Source organism: Uloborus diversus, chromosome 4 (genome assembly GCF_026930045.1).
Source record: "Uloborus diversus isolate 005 chromosome 4, Udiv.v.3.1, whole genome shotgun sequence".
Classification (NCBI taxonomy): Eukaryota; Metazoa; Arthropoda; class Arachnida; order Araneae; family Uloboridae; genus Uloborus; species Uloborus diversus.
The window spans coordinates 158874890-158898148 of NC_072734.1; the positions used below are offsets into that span (position 1 = coordinate 158874890).

At 31.3% G+C, this 23259-nt stretch overlaps 1 protein-coding gene across 1 annotated transcript in view; it reads left to right on the forward strand.

Annotated features, from left to right (window-relative positions):
• LOC129220950 (TBC1 domain family member 14-like) overlaps positions 1-21068 on the forward strand; it is a 39423-nt gene extending 18355 nt beyond the window's left edge. The window contains exons 6-12 of the mRNA XM_054855385.1: positions 2879-3066; positions 4108-4193; positions 8557-8628; positions 8765-8893; positions 15948-16057; positions 16142-16245; positions 20875-21068. Of these exons, the coding sequence (XP_054711360.1) occupies positions 2879-3066; positions 4108-4193; positions 8557-8628; positions 8765-8893; positions 15948-16057; positions 16142-16245; positions 20875-21068 (883 nt within the window). The remainder of the gene's footprint in view (positions 1-2878; positions 3067-4107; positions 4194-8556; positions 8629-8764; positions 8894-15947; positions 16058-16141; positions 16246-20874) is intronic.
• Positions 21069-23259: the final 2191 nt, after the last annotated feature.

The window sequence follows — 23259 nt, forward strand, 5'->3', positions numbered from 1 at the left end:
AGAGAGGTTTCCCTCTAAAAATCATTCTTAAAGCTGAATATTATTTTGGACTATGTGTCAGAAAGAAGGGTTCGCAAACTCTCCTACTCACACAAATTTCTAAGAAAAAAATTTTTGGGCTATCTTTGGGAAGTAAGGAAAAGGGGTAAAGTGTTCTTCCCTCAGAAATTTTTCAAAATTGAAGTTTTAAAAATGCAGTTTTAATATTTGGAGATGTTAGGTGAGAGGGGGAGGACGACTAAGATATCTGTCTCAGAAAAATTTCAAAATTGAAGTCCTAAAAACGTTTTATAGGCTATATTTGATCACTTTAGGAGATCAAGGACAGTCAGGGTTCAAATGCTGTTTTCACAAATTGATATTGAAGTATCGAGGCTTTAAGCTCGATGTTGAGACTTTAGAAGAGAGGGTGGGAGTTTTCTCCTTTAAAGTTTTCAGAATTAAATGCCTAAATATATCCTTTTTGGCTGTGTTTGCTACGTTAGAGGAAATGGTAGGGATAGGCGCTCTGTCTAGAAATTTTTCAATTTTGAGGTCTAAAAACGTATTTCTAAACTACCTTTGGTGACATCAAGAAAAGGGATAAGATATTAAAGCGCTCCCCTGGGGGGGGGGGCCTAAAAACATTTTCATACTGCTCGACTACAGATTGGGGGAGGGAGATGTTCACAAACGGAATTATTTGAAACTGAATACTTTAAAACGCGCATTTTAGACTATGTTTGGATAAGTTGAGGGTCCAACCCAAATGTTGAAAAATGAATTTCGCTGACCTTCCATAAGGAACAGATTAACATGTGATCTAAAATTGCCGGATAGATTATCTACTCTCAAAAGCAAGGAAACGGAAATCCCCCTCATTTGAAGAAGAGAACTCTTGTAAAGAGTGGGAAATCAATGCAAACTCTGAAACATATAAAGTGTGATGAGCAATAAATTGTTTCGTGTAACATTTTACACCTCCCCCTCTTTTTCTTACTCTTGTCACTATTTTCCTGAAGTAAAAAAAGGAAATTTTTGTTTCACAAGCAGGCTTTCAAGAAAGTCTAACCTTCAAATCCTGATTAGCTTTTTCTTGACACAAAAATTGGAAAAGTTCATTGTTTTCGTCTTCCGGAAGTTAACCTCTACAGTCTAAATAACAGATTTTCAAAAAAATACTGTGCACTTTTCATAATGCACTGAAAAAGAGAAAATAACTTTTCTGGGTCAGAATGGAATATTTAAGTATTTCTTTAGTTTTCAATTATTCCAATAAAATGACACCACAAATGAAGAAAAGAACGGCTCAAGTAAGGTATAGAATTTTTTATTATTATCGAGCTTTCAATTAAAAATTTAAGTGTTGAAACACGCATAATTTTCTGGGAAAGTTTGGTTTGAAATGACTTGAGCCGCTCTTTTCTTCGTTTGTGGTGTCACCTTCTTGGAATAATTGAAAACTACAGGAATACTTAAACTGTCCATTATGCCCCAGAAAAGTTATTTTGTCCTTTTGAGTGCTTTAAGAAGATATTTTCTTGTCTGCAGTAATAGATTAAACCATAATTCCCTTATTTGGAAAATACATTTAATTTTTCCACATCAAAAGGGCCAATTGCCGCCCCTAGAAAAGTGCCGCCCGGGGCGGACCGCCCCCTCTGCCCCCCCCTTAGCTATGCCACTGCCTTGGATAATGCCTTCCTTTGTAAAACTGTCTGTTACTAATTTTTGTCAATGAGATATTGTCGCCAAATACTGAGATATTTTTGCTGACCATAAAATGATGCTAAACATTTTCATCCGAAATGTTTCTGAAATAAGTAATAAAACTTGGGGAGTGTTTGAATTTGTGCACAAAGACAAATTAATGGAAGTTTTTATGCTGTTAATAGATTTATTTAATTTAGTTAGCAGATTATTATACATTTTAACAAAAGTTTTAAATATTTTTTTTTAATGGAGATATTTTGGTTACATGGTGAAAGCCAAGAAACATTACTACTTATGGTTGCAAAAAACAGCGCCAGTCGAAGAAATTGCCTTACTTTATAATTGAATTGTTATAAATAATTATTGCTATGTTCTTATTTCTTATGAAATTAATAGATATATTTAGTAACTGATTTCCAATTGTATGTTTGATGCATAAACTCGTTTGTAAATAATAAACTTAAAGAAATTTTGAAAAGACTGTTTCTCCCATAATAGGAAAAAATAGGCTTTTCGGCCCATATGTTAAAGCCCAATTGGTGAAAATCTCTTATGTTATTGGGAAAAATGGAAGTCATATTTGAAATCAGTGCTCCCAATATAATAAAAGTCACTCATTACCTTGCAGTCACTTTTTCATGACCCGCATTTTGCAGGCCTGTGAAATTTTAGATCACAAACACTTTCTTATTTCTAACTGTTGCCGAAATTAAATTGTCTTTTTACTTAGTCTCGATATCGATTATTGGCATAGTTGAGGATAAAATCCTAAGAACACAATAAATTCTATACTTGCTCCAGAGATGCCTTGATTCAAAATTTTCATTATGATTACTATTAATATTGCTGTTGTAAGGCAACGAATTTTGTAACAATGGGTTTTATATTTAATCATGTAATGGGGAAATTACATGAAATTTACTGTTTTCCATCATAACTTTTTAAAACTAAATTTTTTAGGAGTAAATTATAGCCTAAGTTGCTTCCTAATAATGTAGCTATCTATGGTAAAAAAATGGTTAAAAGCCATCTAGTAGTTTTGAAGTTTACCCCGGACATACATACAGAAGTAGCCATTTTTGTATATAGATGGTTAGTTTACAATAATTTAAATTTATACATTTTCAAAAAGTAAATTTCAGTTTGCATTTTTTCTGCATAAAGTGATTCTTTTTTTTTTCTTTAGGAAAGACAATAGGAAAACCAAAGAATTGTGGTGGAAAGGTCTTCCTCCAAGCATTCGTGGTCGTGTGTGGAAGTTGGCAATTGGTAATGAATTAAATATAACCCAAGAATTATTTGATATCTGTACAGCTCGTTCCAAGGAAAAAATTTGGGTATCTACTGAAGTAATATCTACATGTAGTAATGAAGGTATGGTAATTAATCCATTTTATTCAATTAAAACTAAATGTGTGTAAATAAAAAATATATTGAAAAGATCTGCATGTAACTAAAGTTTTAGAAAAGTAACTAACTAACTCTGGGAACTTGACCTCAAAAAGGATGGTCAGGACTTTAAAATAATTTTAGTGTATAAAATTGTAGAAAAAAAGCTTCAATTCAATATGAATTTAATAATCATTTTTAACAATCAAGCTGGCTGTCGGTTAGCGTACTAAATTAAGCATCAGACTGAGGATTGGAAGGTCTAGTTTAGGGGCCCATTGCCGCCAAATACCTGCTGAGTACATGTTGACTATCTGCTTTGAAAATCCCCAGGTTCAAAAGTGCTATGATTGATTGTCAGCAGTTACTATGGATGCAGTGTTCTTTGAGACTTTCTTTCCCTCTCAGAATTATGCAGGGTTGTCCACTGTTTTTAAACCCGGGAAAAAACTGCCCTAGACAAAAAAAATCATTTTCTCCATTTCGTTCACTTTTTCCGTCATATTAAAATTTGTAAATTAAAAATGCTGAACTTAACAATAATAAATAAATATGTTCATTCTTTTCATTTAAGCATTTTTTTTAAATCTGAATAACACTCATATATTAGTGCAGAGCTTCTCGAGTTGTAGTCTGCGAACCTATTGTGGGTCGTACAAATTTTGGGGAAAATGTTTAAAAATCAGTAATTGATGCTTAAATATTGTTTTTGGATTTGAAAACCAGAATTTTCACCTTCAAAGTATAGAGTTGTCCTTTAAGCCGTACTTGACGGGATCTCGGGATACAACGCTATAATATGCCTTGGTGGTCAGACCATTTTCTGCTTTGCCAAAGCTCGCAGTCTTTTTATGTGAATATAAATTTTTGATGGACATAAAATAGACAAATTCCATGGTCCAGGTCGCCCAAGCTAAAAAAAAGAAAAGATGGCTCTTCAGATTTAGTTTATTTACTGATAACCTGTAACTTATTTTGCTGGTTTTCCAAAAAAAAAAAAGGTTTAATAATTTCTCCCCTTTTCAGAAACATTAGAAGTGAATGAAAGTGCTGCTGATTTCATCAAATTAGATGTTTCACGTACATTTCCACAACTAGGAATATTTCAAGAGGTAATTAGCCATAAAATCTTTTTTTTTTTTTTTCCTGTTTTCATTGTAATATATATTTTTTTTGAGGGGGGAGGGGGTTAAATAAAGGTAATTTTATCACTTAATGATTAAGATCTTTTATTATTGTAATGGTGAGGGTGTGAAGATTATAAAATGGGGGGGGGGGGGAGGATCCCTGGTTATTTCTGGATCCAAGTTTAAAGTCCCCACTCCTTACCTGTGATTGTATAGTGGCCTATATTGCATTGATCATATAACAGATGGAAAAGATTTTTCTCTTTTTCTAGATATCGAAGTATTTAAAACAGGCCGCTAGATTGCTGAAAATAGTTAAATAAATTACACAATGGAAAAATACATGAGACAAAAAAAATTTGATTACTTTATTAAGCTTTTGCTTCTAACTAATTTGGTTATTTTATCAGCTCAGTAAGTATACAATAATATTTAAATATGTAAAAGTGTACTAGTTATTGTTATAAAACAATTCAAAGTTGTTACATACATATTAATTATTGGCCAATAACAGAAAAAACGGTACTCACATCTCCGGAGCGGGCCCGTGGTGACGATTATTTTTCAGATAGCTCTTGCCTTGATTAGAAAAACTGTTCTGTACTTGAAATCAAGTAATTCATTGAATCTCTTCTTAAATTAATGGGTGTAAAGATGAGGAGGTGCTTTGGGCCATGGTTATTGTTCATAACAGAGGATCCAGAGATTCTCAAATTAATGTTCGCTGTACATCTTTACTGACTGGCTGATGTCAGAAAAAGGATAGAATTATGCCATAAGAAAGATACACTTGCAGGCTCTTGATGTAGAGATTCTTTGAAAAAAAAAAGTCCCTTGTGAAAAACATTCCTCTGTATATATTCGCCAGGACTGGGGTGCAAACCCCGCCTGACCTTGCACAAACCGCTTGCTACATCTCTGACCTCATATCTGTCTTTGCTTGGATTCAATCATTGCTCGCCCGCCTTCGCACACACAACTTGCTGGTCGTTGACCTCAGAAATCTGTTGACACTTGGATTCAACCGTCGCTCAGGACTTCTAACACCAAAGCCGGGTGGCAATTCTTGAGTCATACACTGCAAGGAAAGAGTTCTCAATAATTAATGTTCTGAAATGAAGACCTTATTGCCGGTATTAAAAAAAAACAGCTCCAAAATTTTATTTGGTGAAAGATTGCATTGAAGAATAAGAGGGAAAAGCAAAACTAATCCCTGAATTTAAGTTACTTTTGAATTCCTACCAGTTATATGCCAGCTGTGATATCAGTGAGCAGTTTTAGAAAAGGCAGTACAAAAAACACAGTTAAAACACAGTTGAAATTTTTGACCAAGTACGAAAAACTTTCAAGGCTTGTCTTGCTAATAACCAATGTGACAGAAAATAACCAAGATTTCCAGTACGGAAATTCTAAAGGTGTGATAGATCACGATGAAAATTACTAGGAAATTACAAATCATGATAAAAAAATTTATTCAATTGTGCAAGAGTGAGTAATCACACAGTTACAATTATAAAACACAAAACACTTCATTCTTTCATTTCAGAAATGACTAACAAACTAAAGTGTTTCAATTTAACTTCCAACAAAATTAACAACAGTTTCTCTATTATAACTACAGTAAATTCCCAATTATCCACGGAATAGGGTGGCACAGTAACCGCGGATAAGCGAGAACTGCGGCTAATCCGAATAATAGAGAAAAAATGATACTTAGTGTAAGCAATAGATAAAAAATATTAATGACACTCACACATTCATTTCAATTATAACTAAAAACAATGCTACATTGCATCTACTAACATTGAATGTGAAAAATACATGTAAAATCTAAAAGCAAACAACATCTCAATCATAAGTTTAAAAAAAAAAAGTGAAAAGACCCATGGATAATCCGATTGTCGATAATTGGGAGTTTACTGTAGCTTATTCATGATGTCTTAACTTAATTTATTTTGAATTTGCTCTTATGGCAAAGTTTTTTGATGGTCCCAAATTAGTGTAAATGTTTTATAGTGATTTTTTTAAAATTAAATCAGAATTCATTCCATTTCACTTGAAAGTTTTACAGAGTCACTTTTTAGTGCTTTTCCCCTGTTTTATTTGTCTTTATTTATTTACAGTAAACTCCCTATTATCGGTGGTTGGATTAACCGCAGGTCTTTTCACATTTTTAAAAAAAACTGTAATGACTTACAACTATTCATTTTTTTGTAAAAATTTAAGATATGTCTTCATATTATAGTCATTAAATGTTTTTTAATTGATAGATTAACATTAAAATGCGATTTGAAGTCTGTTGCAGAATGTTTCAGAACCTTTAACAGTGAGGGATGATGCAGGTTGTTAAATTTTATGAAAATTGCTGAAAAGTGAGCAAAAATAATTATTTTCGAAGGCTTTTTAAATCTCTTGAAAGATTAGCAGAATATGATGCAAGGCTTTTAGAGTTACGCGAATCAAAAAAATAAAAATAAATAAATAAATAAAAAGAAAAAAATCATGTAGTGATGATGATGCAAAAAATGACTTTTACCTCATCACAGTGTAAGGTGTGGATTGAATTTTATATTAAACTAGAGGACCCGACAGACGTTGTTCTGTTCAAACTTTGTAAATTGAAAAGTTAAAAAGTTTCAATAAACCATCAAGTGTTTCAATCGCTTTTTTTGGAAAAAAAAATATATATATATATAATTTCAGCTGCTTGGTGTCAGAATGCGTATATTTATTACAACTTGATTTATCTAACGCTCACTGAGCAGTTGTTTTAGTAACTATTTCCCCCCCTTCGTACTTGATGGTTTATTCCTTCAGCCATACACAAAGGATAAAAAGCGTCCTCAGATATTAAGTGTGAAAAACTAACTACCCATCTAGAACAAACGGGAAATCCCGCTGCAACATCCCTCATATGAAAAATAATAAAACAATCAAAAGGATATCGTTTAAAAAAAATTATAAAGATAAAAACAGTTCTCTGAATAAGAGCAAAAATAACTCATCCCTCCCCCCTCCCGTTGTTAAATAAACACTTTCTTCAACTAAAATAAAAACCCTTTAAAAACGAAAAGCAATTCTTTGCAATTTGAAATATTTCGCCAAATAAACAAAAAATACAATAAATTACATTAACAGTAGCTTTAAAATGTAAGCAAATGATCATGCAACTCTGTTGTTTATAGCCAAAGTCACCAAGCCACCACGTTACTGTAATCCAGCCGATGAGTGAGCGAAGCCAACTACGACCGATTAGCAGTCCGATCTTTTGAACGAAAATTTTTAAAACTTCATATATTGCCTAATTTGTTCTTTCCACCAAATATCAAGATCTTCCGGCAAAGGCGCCCATATAAGGGAGCAGGGGGGGGGGGCTCGAGCTCCCCCTTAGAAATTTGAACTTCTTTACTTTTAGTAATATTTTCTTTGCAAAAATGTAAAAACATTTGTTCCCCAGACATTAATGAATAAATAATTAAAAATGTCAAATTTTAATGACTCTAATCTGTCCTGAAATCTGCTTCCAATGGGAAAATATCCTGCTAAACCATAGTTAAAATATCTGTGCCCCTTCTTACAATTTTGCATATGAGCGCCCATGATCGGTGTCAAAACTCAGATGAATTTGAGCCGAGAAACAAATGTTGCTAGGTACGGTACTTTCTGATCATTTGGTTAGGAAAACCTGAAGCACCGATCCAGTCACATGGTTCAACTAGGAAGACAGAACACACGTTTTGCGTGAACATTCCAGTACTTTACTTTAAAATCGTTGCTTTCAAGAAATGAAGGCTTCACTCTCTCTCTCTACGTTTTATCAATTGACATATCACAGTAGGAAATTTCATTACAAAAAGCAGAGCTGGCTTTCTTACAGTCCTTTGGCACAGGTTAAATATTTATTTCCATTCTCGCTCAACAATAGGTTAAAATAAATATTAATCATTTGAGAGATATAACCATCCAATGTTTAAATTAATTAATTAATTAACAGAAACGTTTCCGATTCGATCCATCGCGCTTCGAAACCATGCTTGCCACAACTTAATTACGCACAAAAAATTTGATCAAAATCGATCCTGCCGTTTAAAAGCCTTATGGTGACAAACGTCCGCACAGAAGATTTTTATATATTGAGATAGTTACTTGTGGTTTCTTTAAATTAATGTTTAAGATCAGATATTTTCGATTATATTAGTTTTCTGAAGTATGAGGTTGAGAAATTAGGTTTTCTAATGTTCTTATTCTTGCTTGTTGATGCTCTATTTGAAATGTATGTATAATTATTTTCCCCCCTGTATAATGTGAAAGAAATTTGGATGTAAATTGTACATTTTAAATTTTGCAGGGTGGACCATATCATAATACACTAGAGGGTATTTTGGGAGCTTATGTGATATACAGACCTGATATCGGTTATGTAAGTTCTAAAAGTTTTAACATCAGCTATAATAATGTTTTGTGATATTTTATATCACCAATTTTGGTTTTGACTGCATCCTTTGTATGTTGTAAAGCATGAACGTTTGCTTATGTTTTGCTATTATAAATTTCAGGTTCAAGGAATGTCTTTCTTAGCTGCAATGTTGCTTTTAAACATGGATGCTGTTGATTCTTTTATATGTTTTTGCAATTTATTAAATAGACAGTGCCAGTTATCATTTTTTAGGATAGAACAAAAAATGGTGAGTTGGTTTTGCATTACTATTGAACATGTTTTTTAAAGTTGTTACTGTCAATCATATTGCAAATCTGTATGGGATAATTCCAATGTATGTCACTAGAGATTTTCTTATTTAATCATGCATACAAATACAAATTACATAATATAACAACTTTCAAGGGACCACAAAAAATCGTCCTTAAGTAGAAATGGTCCTTAAATAGAATGCTTTTAACACTATATTGGACCATCTGGGACCGTAAAAAGTTGTCTTTAAATAGAGAAAGTCGTTAAATAGAGCATCGTTAAACAGAGAGCCAACTGTATTATATAATTGCCTAATAAACTTTCTGATACTGTTATACTTTTTCATGTCAAAATTACTTTTTCAATTGGACTGAAGCTTGAAAGCAAAGAAACCTGCATTTATATTGATGACACTCTGTGGATCAAAATTATGCAACCAATGCTCTTTCTCCAATAAGGTGCAAGCCATGTTTATTCTTAGGCCCTTTAACTGTGCTTTCAGCTATTTAATTGGAAATAAGAGGGGGGGGGGAGAAAACCCTGTTACTGGATGCATATCCAGGAGTAGAAAGTTTAAATGTACTTGGTAAATGCCAAACCTAAAAAATATCAATGGAAGCTTATTTGTTCAGTTTCGCTCACCTGTTAACTTTATTTTTCCCTTTTGATCTATGAAACATTAAAATGCAATGTCTTTATATTTCAGTACTTTCTTTTCATATTTATGACATGTGCAAAATATCACCAGGAAAGATTTTAATTGTCATGCTAGCAATTTAATCTGCAGATGGAACTAAAGTGAAATGTCATGCAAATGCCTTTAAATGATCTATTTTCCAAAGTTATTTGAAAAAAAAAAAAAAATGAGAAAGACATTATAAGGCTATTAATCCATGTTAATTCTGAAATTAAAATGTTGCAATGACTTGCCCTCAATTCATTCAGAACCCCAAGCATTCCTAGAGTCAAACATGATTCTTACATTAGATAGTGAGAAAAACAAATCACTTTTATTTACAGCCATGTTTGAAGTTTTACCAATTATTTTAAGCAAACTTGTCTACTTTTTTATTCTATTATTTAAAGAATTTTTAATATCAGTTATGATCAAGTGGAGCCTAGTTTGTTATAGCTGTTGACTGAAATTTTGAGATTCAGCTCATTATTAATATAATGAAATGTAATATATTCTCTGTTCCCTCAACTCTCAAAGTAATGACACAGATGAAAAAATTTTTCCTTGTAAGCAATTTTCGCAAAACAGAGAAGCACACATTTTAAAATGTTAAAATTTTATGTTGTGTCTTACCCAAATAAAATTTTTAATCTTATGCCCTTTAGACACCCTGTCAAAAATGATAAGTAATGAAATATATATTACACTTTATGCTGTGACATTTATAAGGTCTAATGCATATTGATCTAAGCTAAAAATTAAAACCATTGGTAACTTTAAATTGTTCCAATAATGTAATGTTTTCTTTTTAATAACACATGCTATGTATATTATTCCATTAAGACATTTTAGTTGTTATTAATGCTCATTTACTCGTTATCTTTATGTGAAGAAAATCTGGCAGGAAGCAAAACTCCAGTGATTTTCCGACTTTTCTCATCATATTGCTTATTGCCTTTAATTTCTTGAATGAAGAAGGTTATATTTTGCATTTATTTTTATTTAAGAGGGGGGGGCGGGGATTTTTTCTTTTTTGTTTCATCTTGTAGTGAAACATTTCAAACATATTTTCCCCAAAAAGATTTTCATAAACTTGGTGGATTATGTTTACACTACTCTACTCTAGGGAAACCTGTACCCATTAAATCTACTACTGCATGTGGTTAAGTGGAAGACAGCTGTTTTTTTTTTTTGAGCAATCACGATTGCTTATTGCTTTCATTTGACTGTTTTTGGCGTGCTATCATTTTATTTTCCCGCCAGCACCCTCTGCAGCACCACCTTCGATCGGCTCCTCATTGATACTGCTCCTATAGCGAAAGCCGTCTCCAGGTTGCGTCTATCCTACACACACACGCATACATACACAACTACACACACACATACACCTACACACACATATACACAAACACATACCCATACACAGACACAAACACATACACACAACTACCCACACATTCATGCCTACACACAAACACATATGCCTACACACACATACACATACCCGCCCCCATGCACGCAAACACTCATACACACAACTACCCACACACTCATGCCTGCACACAGACACAAACACACGTGCCTACACACACATACACATACCCCTATACACAAACACACATACCCTCCACACACAAACACAACGCCTACATACACACACACACACACACTCGTGATTGCGAAAAACATAATTTGAATTCAAAATGACAAAATTCAAATTAATTTTTCTTTCTTTTTTTTTTTTTTTTAAATCCAAATAGGATCTGATCCACCCCTGATTTAGTACCCCCTTAAACATTGACTTAGAATGGGAACTTGAAAGATTTCTCTACCATGACAGCTTTAACATTCACCAGTCACCCTTAGCATACATGCAGGATCCTCAACCAGTTGAAGTTGAATCTGCGACCCTTGAGTAACAAATCCTACTCCTTACCAATCAGGTCACTATGGCCAGATCATGTTTACAGTGTTAGTTTTCTTTCTTGACCTTAATCTCTTTAGATTTTAAATATTTTCCTCTGTCACTTGAGCAAATCAGAGAAACTTACAAACTGCAACGTGAGAAAGTTGAGGTTCTTAGGCCTCTATTCTATTATTTTTTAAAACATACTACAATATTTATCCTTTGACATTGATACCTGTATTCTGCCATGCTAAGCACAGATATGGTATTTGCACATTTGATCAAAATTGAGTTATTGTCACTGGGTGATCATTAGTAATTTAGTTTACCTAAACCTCAAGTTTTTTGGCAATTTGTGAACGCAAAATAGAAAAAACAAACTTCAAGAAAAAAGTCATAACTGCACATTTTGCATAGTTTGCTAGGGATATTTGAACGTAAGTGACAAATATTAACCGTTTAACCGCCGAACTATTGACGGATGATCAAATTTGAGTAATTTTTTGAAATTATGTCTATTTATGTCTAGTAAATACAGAAATAAAATAAAATTTCCAGAAAAATTTTTTTTACTATAATTTTCAGTGTGTTCCATTTTTGGAACATTGGCGTTTTGCATGAAGTTTTTTTTTTTCAGAGAATTTTTTTAAACTAAGAGGTTTTGAATGCGGTTTTTATCTTAGCATACTTTATTGCGGAAAAAATAATATTTTAAATTGCATTTGTGTACATAACAGAATTCAGAAAATCCAATACTGAAATATCTAATGCCCATCATATGAAAGGAAGCGTTGCTGGTGAAGTCGTTTGTCGCAATGGAAACATTTCTTAGTCGTATTTTTTTTGCACACCGCGCAACGTCCTTGGGATGCAGATACAATATAATGTCCGTCAGACATTCTTGACCGTTTATGTAAATGACAACGAGGCCCTGGAGGACTTTCCACTCGTACTTTTCTTCTTAGGAGGTGAGTTGTTATTTCTCTTCGGAACTCTAAATGCTTCATCTTGACTTCGTGTAACTCACAATGAAGTAACCAACTAGCTACAACTGAAATATTCAGCGCATTACTAAAAAGATTCCAACACCATTTTTTACTCCTCAAATGAGGTCTGTAGCTCCCTAAAAGTTTATCCAAGACGTCCACACCCCCCATTCCTTCATTGTATCTCTTGATAAGATGAGGTTGTCGCACATCTATCTTGCATTTCTGCGCATTTGAGTAACATTTTACAGATGCAAGTGTCTCATGTGTATAACAATTAGATGCTACTGTAACCACTGCATTATCTTTCCAGCTGCACATGTACACTGATCCATCAGATCGATAGTCAAAATTTCTGCGATCTTCTTTAGAAAGGGCTTTTTTGGATTTCCGTGGACAATGGCCAGTTCGGTTTTCACGAATTGTTCCCGTTGCTCGTACACTTTTTTTTTGATAGCTGAGAAATTAAGTCATATGATGTAAAAAAGTTATCAAAGTATACTTCATGCTTAGACGTGTCATTCAAAACTGATAATAGATCATTTACAACTCTGGATCCTAATTGCAGATCAGGGGATCCTTCTTTTTTGCCTGAATAAATCTCCATGGAATATGGGTATCCACTTGAAGAGCACAGCATCCAAATTTTGAAGCCGAATCTTATTGGTTTTCATCTAATAAACATTTTACATGAATGCCGACCGTAGTAGGGAACCATAGATTCATCTATGCTTAATTTTTCATGAAATACACCAAATTGTTGAGGGTTTTTACACAATTCTTCGTAAATAAGGAAAACTTTTCTTAGTTTGTCATTTTGTTTTAATTCATGGTTGTCCATCAAATGAAAGTTGTTTTTTATTTTTCGAAAACGATTTTGAGGCATAACTGTTAGTACAATTGGCACAAATGTATCTTCTGCACTCCTCCAATACATATCTTCAGAAGGAACAGAATGGTACCCACTCAATAGCAACAAACCAAAAAATTGTAGGATTTCATCTCTGTCAACATCTATTCTTCCTCAGTGATATTGCCTAGTTCATCAGGGGATAATTGGCATATATCTACATCTGACAAATCCGAATCTGACAATGTCTCTAAATAAGCCACAGCTTGTTCTACAGTAAGAAATCTTGTAGACATTTTTTAACATTTATGAACAGTTGGTATACGTCAAACAGAATTTCGTTTCGCCCGAAAACAAAGCTAGCGAATTATTGAACTGCATTTAAAATATGAAGAATAAAACTCTCGCTAATATTATTTTTTATTATTACGTGACAATGTAGCTGTCCGAGCAGGTGTGGATTCGGAGCCATATAGTCCGTCAAACAGAAGACTGTTATTATTTTCTTTGCTAACGAAACGTCATATCCTTTCAAAATATAAACTTACTTGGTTTTGCCAACATCTACATCAGAGTACATTCAAAATGAGAAAAAAAAAAAGAAACATATATTACGAAAAATGAAATTTCCCCTTGGAAGTCGAACGATTTACTTCTTGGAAATTTGACTCCCTAAAAGCGCCAATGTTCCAAAATTGGAACATGCTATTTTGAAGGGGTACACCTTTCGGAAATATCATTGTACATTTCTACAAGCATTTTAAAATCATACATTGAAGTATTTTTCACAACTATAATAAATATCATCACATTTTCTGAAAAAACCAATTTTTGGTAAATTTTATAAGAAAAAGTTGCAAAAAGCTAAAAAAACACTCATCTTTGAAAAATCGCAATAAATAATTGAAAACATATAAACAATCAAGCAGGAAATCAAAAAATACTTTGAAATAAGACTAAACTGTGTTAAAAAAAACTTGTTTATTTTAACGTTATTTCTTGGGAAAATTTTCACTTAAATATGATGTTCCATTTTTGGAACATTGGCGGATAAACGGTTAAGCCCTTAAAGTGGTATCTGCGGCATTTTCCCCTTTTTTCCTCAGTAATTATGTAGATACAATTTTTTAACCTTATTTAACAGCATGTAAATAATGTAGCAGTAATAATGTAGCAGTTTATTGTAACAGAGTACTAAAGTTTAGTTTACCTATTAATTGAATTGTTGATATAGGGCGATGACAAAAACTAATACAACTTTGCATAAATGTACAAGCAAATATTCAGCTTTTTCGATTGAAATTTTTATTTAAAATGCAAATTCTTAAAAATGAAATGCATGTAAAATAGTCATATCTAATTCTTTTATGCAAAAAAAAAAAAAAAAAATGCATTTAATTCTATGGCCTATTATAGTTTTGTTTAAGTATCGTCTGCTATCAAAATTATCTTCATGCTCTGTAAAAATGAATCTAGAAAATAAAACATTATAAATGAAATTATAAAAATTCAACACAATCTTTGAATATAAGGAACAGAAAATTGTTATGGTTTACACTGTTTTAAATGACTGTAATTTTGAAAATGGTATTTTAAAGAAGGCAGATACTGTTAGATTTGTATTAACAAAATAAAGCAACAGCTAAGTTCAAATAAAGCAGATGTTTTCAGTATTATTTAATAATATATTACACGCATTTTACTAAGTTAGTTTTGTTGTGCAGATACCATTAAACATGGCTAGCAATATTCACTTATGGTGAAATTAACCTAGTATATGAAAATGTTATTGAAGAGAAAATTTGTTGTAACTACATTCTTTAATTTTAAATAAAGAGTTTTACAAAAAAAAAAAAAAAAAACGCTCTTACGTAGGTTAGATAAGTTATTTATCAAATGACTCGCAAGTTGGAACATTTAATTAAGTAACAAATCAAAGAAACAAGTTGTAAAACTTCAATCATAAATTTCTTATGTTGAGCTCTACTGCAGATACCACATTTGCACTTAGCATGGCAATATTGTGCTGAAACATTTATAAGGTTTCTAATACTTCACTGTTTCTGTTAGTCTGTTATTATTATTATTATTTTTTTTTTTTTTCAAATTTCACCAGTTTCAATGAAGTGATTTTAATTTCTCTTTAAAAGTTCTTTTAAAGTGTAACATTTTAGCCAGAAACAAAAATGAAGCATTTTTTTTTTCAAGGTATTTATTCCTATAGCATTTACATGTTTTTTTTTTTTTTTTTCAATACTTCATTGTTTTTTGCATACAGGTTTCTTTGAAACAAACTTTTAAGTTTTTTCAAAAATTATTAGTACTTTTTACTTTGAGAGTTATAGATTTGTTTCCATAGGTTTGTCTTCATTATACGAAAACTGACCTTTGAATATAGTGTTTTAAAATTGTTTAGTAAATGAAAATGTAAAGAATCTCCCTCTCCTCAAATGCACATTTTTAAAGATCAGTTCAGTTTGAAACTTAATCAAGGGATTGTTTATTTTTTTGTTTTTCTAAATTTATGTTGAAACTTGACAATTTATATTGTATTATATTTTAAATATTTTGAAAAATATTTAATGAAATTATACTAAAGTTAATAGCATAATGACACTGGTTTCTCTTTAGATGACTACGTATTATTCAGTTTATGAAGAATATTTCAAAGAAAATTTACCGAAATTATTTGCACTGTTTGTCAAGCAGAATTTAAGCCCTGATCTTTATTTAGTCGATTGGTTAGTATCTGTATATTTCCTTTTGGTTGAAGATAAAAGGTAATTATTGTAATATTGTGTAACTAATTTTCATCTCTTTTGAAGGCTCTATACATTGTACAGCAAATCTTTGCCATTAGATGTTGCTTGTAGAGTGTGGGATGTTTATCTCAGGGACGGAGAAGAATTTTTGGTAAAAACAGCTTTAGGTAAGCTGAAAATTTTGTTTTCTTTTTAATAGTTGGCAATGTTTCCTTTTTAAATGGAACCCTTAGATGAAGAAGCTTGTATAACCTATAAATGAAAATATTTTAATATGTTTTAATTTTTTACAAGTTGCTTAATTCTAAGTGTGCAGTAATTCAATATTTTTTTTATGTTATTTCTTCTCCAAAACATCTCTTTGTCAGTGCTAAACTATGCTTTTTCGTTTGAAAATATTTTTTCTATGACTTAATTGGTTTGTAAAAGTGTAGTGCGTATTTTATATTTGTATTTTTAAAAATAAGTTTTGACGTTTAGGTATGCATTTCTTTGTATGCAAGCATGAGCTTCCAAAGTCTGATGTCTGCTTTTCTTGTGCTGTTCAGTTTGTGACTTATTTGCTTTTTGTTTAACTTTTTATCCTGATTAGTAATTATGAATTATTCATTGTGGTAAACAGGGTTCGTATGGGTCATGGAAATCCTGGAAAGTAATGGGGGGGAAAAAAGCTAATTTCAGACCTGTAAAAATCATGGAAAATTGAAATTTCCATTCAAAGGCATAGAAAAATGTCCCTGGCAAAGAAAAAGTAAAAATAGCTAAAAGAGCTACAGAAATCTGGAGTGATTTAATTGTATTGCATATAAAAACTTTAAACTGGGAAAATTGAACAATTGCAAAAACAAATCTGAATTTTGAAATCTTATTGCATTCTCTTCTGTAGCAGCCGCTCGTCTTTTTTTGCAATGTGATTTTAGTGTTTATACATTACTCATTTTGAATTTACCATTATTTTCAACACTTTTTATATCGTGTATTCTGTGGTAGTGAACTTGCATTCTTGATTTCGCCCACTCAAAAAACACTATTCCATATTGCATCCGAGTTTGTTTCCATTTCTCGTAAAAACTTTATCATTAAACTTTTCAAAGTTTATCTTAATTTGCTGAAAGTTCCAGAAAATGATGATCTGCAGTTAGGTGATAGAATCCAAAAATAGGGGTATTCTAATACTTTAAAACAGTAGTGCTCAACATACGGCACGCAAAACTAATCTATGCGACCCACTGCTACTTTCAATGTCAGGAACTAAACATTATGTTCTAGAATTTCTGAACCTATTATATGCATTTGAGAATGTGCAAATAAGTAAACAAGTCCATTTGAATCAGAAGATTTATTCACTACTGAATGTTTTTTTTTAAATTTTTTTTTTTTTTAATCTGGTGTAGAAACATGAATTTACTGAAGAATGACTTTACTTTGAAGAAACAAAATACTGTCAAGTTATGTGGATGATTAAATAAGCTGTTAACACTAAGGCAACTTTTGTAGCAAATTTATTGAAACTTAGTAATGACTCATTCAATCTTTGTGACATTCATTATCATTCTGCCTGTTTATAAAAAACTATTAGAAATTTAAGCATCATTATATTCCATTCACTATTTTTACTTGATTTAAATTTATATGATGGAGACAAATAAGACGAGTTTACATGCAGTATGCACGACAGCCCGGTTATCACATCCAGAAATATTGTGTGTATTTTGATATATTGCATTTAGTTCAGCCTTAGCCCTGGCTTAGGGATGGTAACTTACTACTAAGATGTCTTTTTTTAGGTGTACACTGATATTTTTTCATTCACAAGTAGGTGCTTCAATGAGGTATTGTCTGTTTTTCATGAGAAGGCACTTCGCCACACCCCCTTGAATGCAGAGTTCTATTTTACGTGGGGGGGTGACCGGTATGCAATCCACGCTCTTCTGAAGGAGACAACCCGACAGCCTTAACTTGGGCTTTCATTTTAATGTGCAAAATGTCTTAGTGTCATTTACATCACTTGCCTGTTGTCATTTTAGTCATTCTTACATTTTAAAAACCGCTGCTTTTACAACAAAATGCTATGATCCGTATATACCTTCTGCCGAAAATAGCGAAATAGAATAATCGGATACCAATTGACGAGGGAAGAGTCAAGTGCCTTCTTGTGAAAAACAGACAATAGTGGCGTTCACATAGAAAATTTCCAAATGCTCATTTCAAAAAATTGGCAAGTTTGATATTGAATAGTACTTTTCTCTTCATGCAACAAAGTCATGATCATTGTTACGAAGTCATGAAAAAGTCTTGGAAAAGTCATGGAATTTTTTTTATCCAAATAGAGTATGAACCCTGGGTAAATTTTTTAAACATACTATGATTTTGTTAACAATAATCATACGTAGTTGAATGAATATTTAATGAGATAATTGTTATCAGAGAAAGTTGCCATTGGGTGGTGTATTTGACAAATTTGGTTGTGCATGCTTTTCTGATGTTTTTTAATATACCCAAAAAATACTTTATTGTCAACTACTGAAAAGAAAATTATTGAACCCTTGCTTCTTTTGAATGAGCACTTGTGTAGATGTTGTTCAATTTGAACAAAAATTTGAACAAGATCATTTGTGTTGAAGAAAAAGAAATGACGCAGAAAATATAGAGGATTAAGCGTATCGATTCAAGAACCGTGGCCCAAAGTTTGTTTAATTACTGCCCCAAATGGCATAAATTGGACTCTCAATTTAATAAACTTATTTGGGAGTTTTGAAATTGGTATTCAATTCTAAAACATTCATTGTCCTCTAACGCACAAAACATGCCCTCCCCCTGCTGCGCAAAGTATGTTCACCATCCCTTAGCATCTTACCCCTCCATTGAGGAGGAGGAGGAAGAAGGAAGGAAAGAGTCAAATTGGGTCATAAAAGAGGCCACTTTCAAAAAATTTAATGTCTCAAAATTACGCCTTTTACAAAATTTCACCTTGTAAAAACAGTTCTGTCATCACTTTTAAGCACAATCAATTCACACAAAAAATTTCAGAACTTTTTGAGGACAGTTGAAATTAGAAAAATGTTGATCATAGTTGAGTGTTACAAGCTTTGCTCTTAGAAGCATGATTGAGCTTTTTTGGATTGTAATAACTATAAAGTACCTACAAAAGGAAATGATGCCTGAAATTAGGGATTTTTTTTCAAAACATATGACACAAAAGGTTTTTTCTTTAAATAAATAAATAAAATAAAGAAATAGAAGAACCTATGCTCAAATATTAAAAGTCTATTTTTTTTCCTTTGCATTAGTAATTCTTTGATTTAGTAAGAATTTTAGGAAAAATAGAAACTCAATGCATAATGCTCAAGAACAACAACGAATCTTAACTAATGGAAATAACTTACTAAAAGCCACCAAAATATGAATTTCAAGAAATGTTTTTTTTTAAATATATATATATATATATATATATATATATATAGCAGAAAGCATTAATAATCCTCCTAAATTGAAAGTGCCTTTATCAAAAGATTAAAGTTGAAGCAATGTGAATAAGGTCAAATTTGCAAGCAATGTACTTCTACTTGTATAAAATGCTCTACATGTCTATGTCTGGGTCTTGGTGTGAGTTGAATGTATAGAATGTACAGAGTCAGGAACTGACAAAGGGCCAGTTTGAAATCTGAAAATTAGGGTGTTGCGCCTAGTTGTTGGTCTATAAAAATATTGTTTAAATTAACCTTGCTTTATACATTTTCACTCCTATTTCTATAACATCTCCTGAGTGATGCAAAAAAGTCAATGCACCATCAAAAAGAACTCATTAAAACAATGGTTGTGTTTATTTTCAAACATAACTTTTTCACCTTTTTCATGTTTGAATCATTTGTTCCTTGGAACATTTTCAAAAGTAAAAAACAAAATTTCTGCATCCAAAATTTTGATATGTTCCTGAAAATTGCTAAGTAAATATTACAGACATTTTACCTTCCATTGAAAAAAAAGATATGTCAAGTGACTAGTTTTTTTTTCTTTTTGCTGCTCAAAACATGGGAGTTCAATTTGCCTCTTATGATGCCTAATATTTCTTATATTCCAAAATATAACACATAAATGCCAAAGTCAAGAAATAAATAGCAATTACACACGAAAAAGTATCACATCTGTGCAAATGAATTGAGCACTTACTGAGTTAAAACGTTTTGTTCTCCATTTAAGCATTATATGTCGTCATTGCGTGGGTACATTTTGCTCAATAATGTTAGTAATCTATTAGAATACAATGTGATTAAAACTAATAAATTAGTTAATAATTAAAAAGCTATATACAGCATAAGTTGAGATTCAAATATGTTTTATAATTATTATTGGGAAAGTAGTATTATTTGTAAGATATGTGAATTATTGGGGGAGGGTGGAGTACCTTGGGACTCCATAAATTTCAGCTTTAATTTTGTAAACAAAAATAAGTTCTTTTATGACATCATGGATGACAGCAGGATCTACTCTTCAGTGTACTTTTGAAAATTTAATTTGATGAAATAATAGAGTAAAATAAAACATAAATGAAGTGAAAATGTTTAAATTGCACGATCTTCTAAGTTTATTGAAAATTAAATTTCTAAAAATCATTATTCAAAAAGTGTCCCAAGGTACCCCACCTTTTTCCCCTGTTAGTGTTAGTGTTCATATTTTTCTCCTTTCAGATTTCATTAAACTTTTTAATTAGTGTTTCTTTCCTTTTAAATACATTTTTTAAATAGTTGCTTTTTTTTCTGCGTTTCATATGCATTACTTTCTTGGTTTTTTTTTAGGTATTCTTAGAATGTATGAAGACATATTGTTAGAAATGGATTTCATTCATCTTGCACAATTTCTTACCAAACTTCCGGAAGATATCGATTCAGAAAAACTGTTCAGTTCCATTAGTGCCATTCGCATGACTCTGAATAAGAAATCATTTTCTAATTTGCTTCAGTTACACATTGCAAACCTATCCAATTCTTAGATAGCATGAATTTGATGGATCAAAACTCTGTTATTGGAAGAAAATATGGGTAATTAAACATGATAATTGTTAATCATATTTATCACTTTATCACATAATGTTAATAATATTTATAGGAGTAGTGAATGAATATTTTGTAATTATTTTATGTCTGTTAGCTTTGAGAATGATTTTTTACTAAAATTGCCATACATCATCATATTAATAGAATAGCACTTAATCATGAACCGTAATTTTAAAAAATCAAGTACTCAACAAAATTTCTATCATTTGTACTAAGAATATATTTTAAATTAAGCTGCATTGATTGTACATTTGAAGGATTCATCCCTTCAAGTTTTTGTAATTTGTTGCAGAAAGTTTTTTTTCCTCCGTATTCTGTTAGCTTTTATTGAATAAACTTAGACTTCTAAAATATTTCTTCATTTAAATTAGTGAAGTTATTTAGAGCTATATTTTCTCATTGTTAAAACCATTTTTTAAAAATCATAATTTGAATTTAGTATTTAAAAAGCTCTGCAATGTAATCTCTTTATTTACTTCAACACATTATCCCTTTGTTCTTAACTGTCATTAAGTTAACCATGAAAATGTTTCTGAAGTTTCAGTTTTCATATTTCTTTGTATATGTATTAAGCATATAATTTAGGAGGCTAGGATTAAGCATCTATACTTGCAAAGTCTTTGAAAAAAATTCACACATGTATTGTATGTATAATTATCTGTAGTGCTCAGTTCAATTTAAAATGTGTATTAAAAATTAATATTAACATTCGAATTGAATTTCATTCAGAATATATTGTAAATATCTAAAATGGTTGAAAATTTAGGAAGTGTCTTCGAAATTATTGCACTCTGTAAACAGAAAAAGTAGCTGTAGCTAAATAATTGTGCATTAAATATTATTGTATAAGAAAATTGCCTTTCATATCAAAACAAAAAGATAATTTTTTTTCATGCATGAATAATCATGTAACTTTCAGTAACATTTTTCAAAACTTAGAATCTTTCCTATCGTTGTTGTTACATAATTCAAGGAATTAAACTATGTTTAAAAATAGATATTTGTTAATCAACCATTTATGCTGCTTTTGATATTCCAAAAAATGGCATGGAAATTAAACAAATAATCTTCAAATATGCAATGTATTTGAAGGATTTTTGTATGAATACATATGCATTTAGCTGCAAAAACGTTCACTAGATCTTTAATCTTTGTTCAAAAGTAGTGTTGTTGAATTTAAAATTTACAATAAGTGCCTAATATTTCTCATTGATAAATGTTTTTAGTGTTCTGAAAGGAGACCAAAGGCCACACCTACTTTTTAAATACTGTAGCTACTTAGAATGAAAGTTAGCAAATATAATTTTCACTGCTGACGATTAATGTAAATGATTACTTTCATCGTTTTGACCACTCAATGAAAATTAACTAGTAATTAATACCATGTCAGCTATAATAGTTCTTATCTACCTTTCTTGTAGAACATTTATGGCTTTATTGCATTAAAACCAAGCATTTTTTTTTTTCAAATTTTTATTGAAATAAAGCCAGATACACCAACAGCTTTTCCATGGTTAATATGGTTAATGTTAACACAGCATTAATTCATTTGTAGCTCCACAATGGGGTCATTTCCAAAATTTTAAGTATTTTTTTCTGAAAGAACATGCTTAAAAACATAGGATCTACCCATTTTTTAAGTAATTTGTTTAAGTTTAATATTAAAAAAAATACTTAAATTGTGGCGCTTTCATTGTTTACATTTCTTGTCGATGATATCACAAATGATGAAATGCCGTTCCGTGTTGCCATTCACAGAGCAAAATATTTAATTCTCATCTTTACTCACGTGTATTGGCAACGATATGGTTGATAGCAAGCGTATAGCGCAATTTTAATTCGCTTCTTGATCATCATAACGTGGAAATGCATTACAAAATGCGCCAAAGAGCATCATTTGTGACGTCATCAAGACCACGCCTTGTTTGCAAAATCGGACATTTTAAAAAATTAATTAAAAAATAGCTGTTGGGGAAAATGAAAGAATTTTCTGGGTCCATGTTTTTTTTTTTTTTTTTGCTTATTCTATCAATTTCAGTGACTAAAAGTAGTACTTTTGACTGAAGGAAACAACCCCATTACATTGTTTGTTTACATTTTAGTTTTTTTCTCTGTTGTGTAATATAA